We start from the raw sequence: 7,815 nt of genomic DNA, 5'->3' as shown, positions 1-7,815 counted from the left end.
CTACTCAGGAGGCTGAGGCAGGAAAATCGCTTGAACCCAGGAGGTGGAGGTTGCAGTGAGTCAAGATGGTACCACTGCACTCCAGCCTGGGCGACAGAGCAAGACTGCATCTCAAAAAAAACAAACAAACAAACAAAAAAAAGAACTTCCCCCCACCAGAAGAATGCAGGAGATACTCTGCAGCAAAATCTGTAGCTATTGTCCTAGGTTGGACTTAGAAGTCACAAGGGATCAGCAGTGGAGGTAGTTCAGGCTGCTAGGGGTTCAGAATTGTCTCTTCATATGAAAGGAATACTTAGGGTAGCATTTCCATAGTGTGAAAAGAACATATTAAAACACCAATCGATTACAGCTTTGTGTATGTGTGTGTGTGTTTTACCTTTCCTATGGTGCTGAAGCTTTGTGTTTTTTTAAAGGTGTTTGATCAGAGTGCACTTTCAACTGAAGCTAAAGAAGAAATGTACAAGCTGTATCCTAATGCCCGAAGAGCTCACCTGAAAACAGGAGGCAATTTCCCATACCTGTGCAGAAGTGCAGAGGTGAATCTTTATATACAGGTAAGGCGTAGCTTGAAACCCAGAGCACTCTGAGCCCAACATACGTTTGCAACATAAAGCCTTTTTTTTTAATGGACTAGTAAGGGAATCGGGGAACTACAGAATTCCTTGTAGGAATGAGGCATTGACTTGATAAAAGTGGTTTACATTTATAATTTGTAGGATAATGTGAACAGATGTATTAGAGATCCCTTTTCTAAGGACAGCAGGCCTGCATTCACACACTGAGGTTACCATTGGTATGATGTGACCTTGCCCTCTGGACATAGTGAATTCCGTCAGAGCAAGACATCCGACCTAAATGGGGTCAATCTGAGTCCTGTGAAGTGACTTCTTGATCTAATTTTAATGCACTAAAAGAAAACCCTGCCAAGCGCAGTGGCTCATGCCTGTAATCTCAGCACTTTGGGAGGCTGAGGTGGGCAGATCACAAGGTCAGGAGTTCAAGACCAGACTGGCTAATATAGTGAAACCCTGTCTCTACTAAAAATACAAAAAAATTAACTGGACATGGTGGCGTGCACCTGTAGTCCCAGCTACTCAGGAGGCTGAGGCAGAAGAATCTCTTGAACCCTGGAGGCAGAGGTTATAGTGAGCTGAGATGACACCATTGCATTCCAGCCCAGGCGACAGAGCAAGTCTCCCCATCTCAAAAAAAAAAAAAGAAAGCACTAACAAACACCATCCCTTCATACTCTAACTAAATGGATAATAGAATAGCAGTGAAGGGTGAGTGCCCTGGCAATTTGGCAAGAAGAATCAAGAGCCTTAAAAAACCAGTCATATTCCTTGATCCTGTCATCCCCCTATAGAAGACAGGGTCCTAAAACAGGATCCTAAACAGGAAAACTTGATGCCCGGAGATATTCATCATAGCAGCACTAGTCACAGTAGCAGAAGATTGGAAGGACCTAACTCAGCGGAAGGGAAGGGTAAATGTCTCATGAGCATGCACCATCTAAGATGTCTCAGGAGACTCTGCAGGGACTCAGGGAGACTGCTCAGGGAGTGAGGAACAAAGATCCCAAATGTAGTTTCAAAAAATTCTTTGACTTTTCTCTATTTAGTATGTATTAGTCTGTAAATTTTAGAAGTATAAGACATTTGTCTACTATGGTGATGTTTTCCTACCAAACTTTTTATAGAGGGCAGTATACATTTTACTCGGTAATGCAGCTATTTAAAATAATGATTCTGGCAGGGTGCGGTGGCTCACACCTGTAATCCCATCTCTTTGGGAGGCCGAGACAGATGGATCACCTGAGATCAGGAGTTTGAAACCAGCCTGGCCAACATGGTGAAACCCTGTGTCTACTAAAAATACAAAAATTAGCTGGGCGTGGTGGCAGGCACCTGTAATCCCAACTACTCAGGAGGCTGAGGCAGGAGAATTGGGTGAACCCGGGAGGCAGAGGTTGGAGTGAGCAAGATAGTACCACTGCACTCCAGCCTGGGCGACAAGAGTGACTCTCCAGCTCAAAAAATAAAATAAAATAAAATCATGATTCTGCATTTCAACAGATACATTTGCTACAATTCCATGGAACCAAATACGCAGCCATTGACCCATCAATGGTCAGTGCCGAGGAGCTTGAGGTACAGAAAGGCAGCCTCGGCATCAACCAGGAGGAGCAGTAGTGTGTGTCTCGCTGTCAATGATGAGTTGACCCGGTGTGTTCTCGTATAGTCAGTGGCATCAGCGCCCGCCAGCCGGCCTTTTCCTTCAGGTTCGTCAGGCTCACCGGTTCTCACTGTGTCTGGGAAGTAGGACTGATGGTCATCTTCGTGACAGGCAGCAGCTCCACTAAGCCTGAGCAAGTGTTCCCTCTTGGTTTTCTTAGCTTTTGAATTTGAAGAAGTACTTTCGAAGATTCCCATTTTAAGAACCATGCAAATTTTGCTACCAAAAGTCTTCACCACTGTGTTCTTAAATGAATGTTAACTTCTGAGGTTTGGAACTTTGTGGTGTTTTTTCCTTCTTTTCTTTTCCATTCTTCTTTCTTTCTTTTTATGTTGTTTGCTGTAAATGCTGCACATCCAGATTGCATATTGGGACATTGGTTATTTTATGCTTTCTTGGATATAACCATGATCAGAGTGCCATGGCCACTACCCCACTGTTTGCTCTCCTGCAAATCAACTGCTTTTAATTTACACTTAAGCAAATTGTTTTGAGTGTTAGCTACTGCCTTTCTAGATATTACAGTCATTTGGAATAAAAATTCAGTTTCACTGAGTCGCTTTTGTGATTATTGTTGCTGCCCAACTGGGCTACACAGGCTTAGGACTTTCTGAGAAGTAGGTCATGGTTGTCAATTCTGTGTGACTTTGGGTAAGTTACTTAATCTCCCAGAAGTACAGTTTGCACATCATAAAATAACCCTAAGCTATCGTTTATTGATCTACTGTGTGCCAGGTACCTTTCTTATCTTCATTCTTTCCCCTGAGTGGAAATGTTTAAACCCACATAAAGTAGAGAAAATGGCATAATAGATGATGTCCCCATCACCCAGCTTCAAAAATTATCAACTCTCAGTCTTGCTTATGTCTTTTTTTTTTTTTTTTGAGATGGAGTTTCGCTCTTGTTGCCTAGGCTGGAGTGCAATGGCGTGATCTCAACTCACCACAACCTCCACCTCCTGAGTTCAAGCGATTCTCCTGCCTCAGCCTCCCGAGTAGCTGGGATTACAGGCATGCACCACCACCCTGGCTAATTTTGTATTTTTAGTAGAGTCAGGGTTTCTCCATGTTGGTCAGGCTGGACTTAAACTTCCAACCTCAGGTGATCCACCCGCCTCAGCCTCCCAAAGTGCTGGAATTACAGGCATGAACCGCCGTGCCCAGCCTTGTTCATCTTTTAACCTACCCGCATTTCTTCCACACATGCTGCTATCGCTAAATTATTTTAAAGCCATTTCTGGTGCTGCATCATTTCATCTGTAAGTATTTCTATGTGTACCTTTAAAATACAGCCTTAATACCATTATCACACTTAAAAATTTACCGATAATTCCTTCAATTATTTACCAATAATTCCTTCACTATATTGTCTAATAATCCAGTGAATGTTCTCACTCACAATTATTCCATAATTTTTTTTTTTAGGTGACTTGTTCTAATCGGGTTTCATATATAGTCCACACTTTGTATTTGATTGAAGTGTCTCTTAGATTCCTTTTGAACTGGAAGCTCCTCCTTCCTCTATTTTTTTCTTGCCATATATTCAGTGAAGAAGCAGGTTCATTTGCCCTGTAGTTGCCCCACAGTCCAGATTTTCCAACTGCAGCCTCATAGTATCCTTCCACTTGTTTCTCTGTCCCTGGTATTTCCTGTAAACTGGTAGTTACATCAAGAGGCTTGATCAGGTCAAGCTCGATCTTTTTGGCAAGAACACTGCATAGGTGGGGCTGTGTGTTTCTCTTGCCTCATCTCAGGAGGCACATCACATCTGGTTGTGTCTAAGTTGTTATGATTGCTGGGTGTGTTCAGGCATCATCAGCCTGATCCAGTCCTGAGAAAGTCTCCTGCTGGCTTAGCTGCCACTGCTGACCATTGCATAGATGCATCATTCCATTAGGGGTTGCAGAACAGTAATAATACTAATTTTTATCTTTCCTTCTGCATTTATTAACTGGAAATTACCAATTTAAAAAAACCAAAAACTTGCCCTCATCAACTGCTTGGTTTCGCTGAGGTACAATTTAGACAGAAAAATAAGCATCAGCGCTTCTTTCCCTTTATGTGCCAGGTTTCGGAATATTGGGTTGGCCATACCCTCTTAGACTTCATCCCCAGTACAGCCCTGATTATCCTGACTTTACAGGTGAGGACCTGGAGACTGGGAGAGGTCAAGAGACTTGCTCAGGGTCAAGCAGTAAGGGGTGGAGCTGGGATGCCAACTTGAGTCTGACCATCCCTAAAACCAGTGATCTTTCCACAAAGGGGCCACAGTGTCTTCTCTATCTGTGGCTTGACAACAGTCGTGAGTTATGGAAACACTTGGTAAACCATAAGGGCGAAGCTTGACATTTTAACTAGTAGCATCTGAGGCTACTAGAGCCGTCTGACAGCTTTAACTACTCCCCAGCTCTGCACCCTGATGACTGCAAGTTGTCATTGCCAGCCCTGATCAATTTTGAGTACTGGTCTTGAATGCGTACTCAGGCCTATCAGGCCAGCCTTTGACAGGCATCCCAGCCTTCGACAGACTACCAGGCTAAAGCTGGTAGTCTAGCCCTATTATCTTAGGTCCTGGCATCACTGTTCCTTGGAATCCCCAGTTAGGAACGCAGCCATCTTAGACCCTCCACCCCCACTCACTCCTCCACCCCCATGTCTCAGGCTGAAGTGGATGTGGAGATGAAATTTGGGGTGCAAGATGTTTATTAAGGATCAACATCTGTGGCCTGGTGTGGTGGCTCACACCTGTAATCCCAGCACTTTGGGAGACCAAGGAGGTTGGATCACCTGAGGTCGGGAGTTCAAGACCAGCCAGGCCAACATAGAAAAACCCAGTCTCTACTAAAAATACAAAAAAAAATTGCCAGACCTGGCGGCATGTGCCTGTAACCCCAGTTACTCGGGAGGCTGAAGCCGGAGAATCACTTGAACCAGAGAGGCGGAGGTTACAGTGAGCTGAGATGGTGCCACTGCACTCCAGCCTAAGCAATAGAGTGAGACTCAATCTTCACAACAAAACAAAAAAAAATCTGTGAAAGGAAGATGGATTGGGCAGACAGCGAAATTGAACTGTGATGCAGGCCTGATCAAGTACCCGCCAACTCGGTAGGGCACACAGGAGCTTGAAGTGCCCACTGGAATATTTTCATGGAGAACTAAAATGGCTGGGTCTGTATGCTCAGTTCCCAGAGGCAGCTGCCCTGGGGAAGGCAGGGCGTTCGGTGGGGCAGCTCTCTGCAGCTGAGGCGGACACTGAAGGACTGACAGCTGGAGGCCGTCTGCCCAGTGCACTCCCGCAGCTGGATGGAAAGGCCTTCCTGGAAGAAGGGGGTCCAGGCAGTGCATTTCCACATCTACTACACCCACATCCCCTGACTCTCAGAGATCTAGCAACTTGCCTCCAGACTTCAGCATTCCTCACTACAGGCCAGGCTTTGGCATCTCTTGCCCAGACTACTGCAGTCCTCACTGGCTTCACCAGCCATCTCCTCCCACCCCCACCCAGCTTCTGTGTGGTCCACACGCAGGTCTGATCTTGTCACTTGCCAGTGCATGAACACTAAGGACCTCTGTTGTGGAAATCAGACCACAGTTTCAGAAACTCTGAAGTAGTACTGTAACCATTTACTGAAACTCTGCACACGGGAAGAGATGAGGGGCGCAACCTCCACTAAGAGCCAGGGACTCCACCTCAGTTCTTAACCTGTGCATTTTATGGGTTCATTTTGATACATGATGTGATCCAGGGCCTGCACCCACTTCTAGAAGTTACCTTGGGATCCACAGGAGAAAGGCTTTGCACTTTAAGTATATAAACCTGCTTACTATATGTGAATAGTTTTAAGTACAGTATATATCTTGAAAAGGGGCCAGGCGCAGTGGCTCACGCCTATAATCCCAGCACTTCGGAAGGCCGAGGTGGGCAGATCACGAGGTCAGGAGATCGAGACCATCCTGGCTAACATGGTGAAACCCCATCTCTACTAAAAATACAAAAAATTAGCCGGGCGTGGTGGTGGGCGCCTGTAGTCCCAGCTACTCGGGAGGCTGAGGCAGGAGAATGGCTTGAACCTGGGAATCGGAGCTTGCAGTGAGCCAAGATTGCGCCACTGCACTCCAGCCTGGTGACAGAGCGAGATTCTGTCTCAAAAAAAAGGAAAAGGGAGGGGAGTAACTGTAAGTAAATACACATTGGAAAAGTGATTTAAATATACATTTTAGAAACAAGGAGAGTCACAATTAGCAAGGGAAAGTAGACTCTGAAAGGACAAGCAGATGTGTGTTTTCCAAAGGTGGAGTCTATTCTGTTCAGTTTCTACTTTATGAGACATCTAGTTTTTGGTGATGGGGTGGGGAACAATTTCCAACGCATCTGCACCCCTCCCCCTCCCACCCCTCAGGTAACAGCTCCCCCTCCTTCCACGCATCCTGTGCTGCAGCCACACCACGCCACGCCCCGAGGGGGGTCCCTCTCCACACCTGTGGGTCATTGCTCAGGCGGTGCTCTTGGCTTGGACTGCCCTTTCCCCACTTCCGTCTCCTCTGTGAGCTTCATCCCCGTCCTTTCATCCTTCCTCCAGGAAGAAGTCCCATGGTTGTTTGCACCCATCCATTGCAGCGGGGACTGCACCCTATTTCAGTTATTGGTGTGCAAGCCCTTCTCCCCCACTAGACCATAAGCTTGGGGAAAAGGAGGGAACTGTGGGCTCTCATCTCTGTACCCACTCCTGGCAGACCACCTGGCACAAAATCCACTCAGGAAGTATTCACTGGCAGTGAGTTGAGCCGTTGTGCTTACATAGCACCAATCTGTGACAGCTTGTCTGACCTGGAATTTCGCCCTGTATTTCCCAAAGAAAAGAAATGAGTACTGGATTTGAGAGATATATTTCAACATTTCAATTTTATTGTATTTAAGAACTTTTTTGTCTCAGAAAAAAATTACAAAATTCGTTGTATAAAATTCATCCAGAGAAATGATTTCAGTCCTGTAGTACCAAAGAAATATCTGCTGAGAGAAATACTATTTTGGGAAGTAGTTAATAATTTTACAATATGCAATAGAAGCAGACACACAAACAACTACAATGTGGATACAAGTTTTGTCAAATAATCAGGAGAAAAATGAATAAAAATCACAATGGCAAATGGCTGTCCAAATTTTCCAAGTCCAACTTTATAGTGCTGTGAAGGAAAGTATGAATATGAGACTCTCAACACTTGTGCATCCATGAAAATTGAATTATTTTGGTTTAAAGATCGAATTTCGGAAAACTGAAAATAATTTTTGTAATTTCAAGGTAAAAAAATCTTTACTTTCAGAAAACACATTGTAACTGTGGTAAGCCATGGCATGCATTTATGTGAATAAGATAAAAACACAGAAATTATTCTACTCTTGTTACTTAAGGTGGAAGAGGAATAATTGTGAAATTATGTTTTAATTTTCCAGCCTGGCCAACATGGCGAAACCCCATCTCTACTAAAAATACGAAAATTAGCTGGGTGTCATGGCACGCGCCTGTAAATCCCAGCTACTCGGGAGGCTGAGGCACAAGAATCATTTCAACCCAGGAGG

At 44.8% G+C, this 7,815-nt stretch overlaps 2 protein-coding genes across 2 annotated transcripts in view; one reads left to right on the top strand and one right to left on the bottom strand.

Annotated features, from left to right (window-relative positions):
* The window catches only part of SPG21 (spastic paraplegia 21 (autosomal recessive, Mast syndrome)), a gene marked incomplete at its 5' end in the record, with an annotated part of 31,947 nt that extends 29,154 nt beyond the window's left edge, over positions 1–2,793 (top strand). The window contains 2 exons of the mRNA XM_011968069.1: positions 417–557; positions 2,079–2,793. Of these exons, the coding sequence (XP_011823459.1) occupies positions 417–557; positions 2,079–2,195 (258 nt within the window). The remainder of the gene's footprint in view (positions 1–416; positions 558–2,078) is intronic.
* ANKDD1A (ankyrin repeat and death domain containing 1A) overlaps positions 1–7,815 on the bottom strand; it is a 61,884-nt gene that overhangs the window by 6,965 nt on the left and 47,104 nt on the right. The window lies entirely within an intron of this gene.

The sequence above is a fragment of the Mandrillus leucophaeus genome, unplaced genomic scaffold (assembly GCF_000951045.1).
Source record: "Mandrillus leucophaeus isolate KB7577 unplaced genomic scaffold, Mleu.le_1.0 Scaffold12, whole genome shotgun sequence".
Classification (NCBI taxonomy): Eukaryota; Metazoa; Chordata; class Mammalia; order Primates; family Cercopithecidae; genus Mandrillus; species Mandrillus leucophaeus.
The sequence above is the reverse complement of the archived record's forward strand: the minus strand, read 5'-3'. Positions and strand labels throughout refer to the sequence as shown.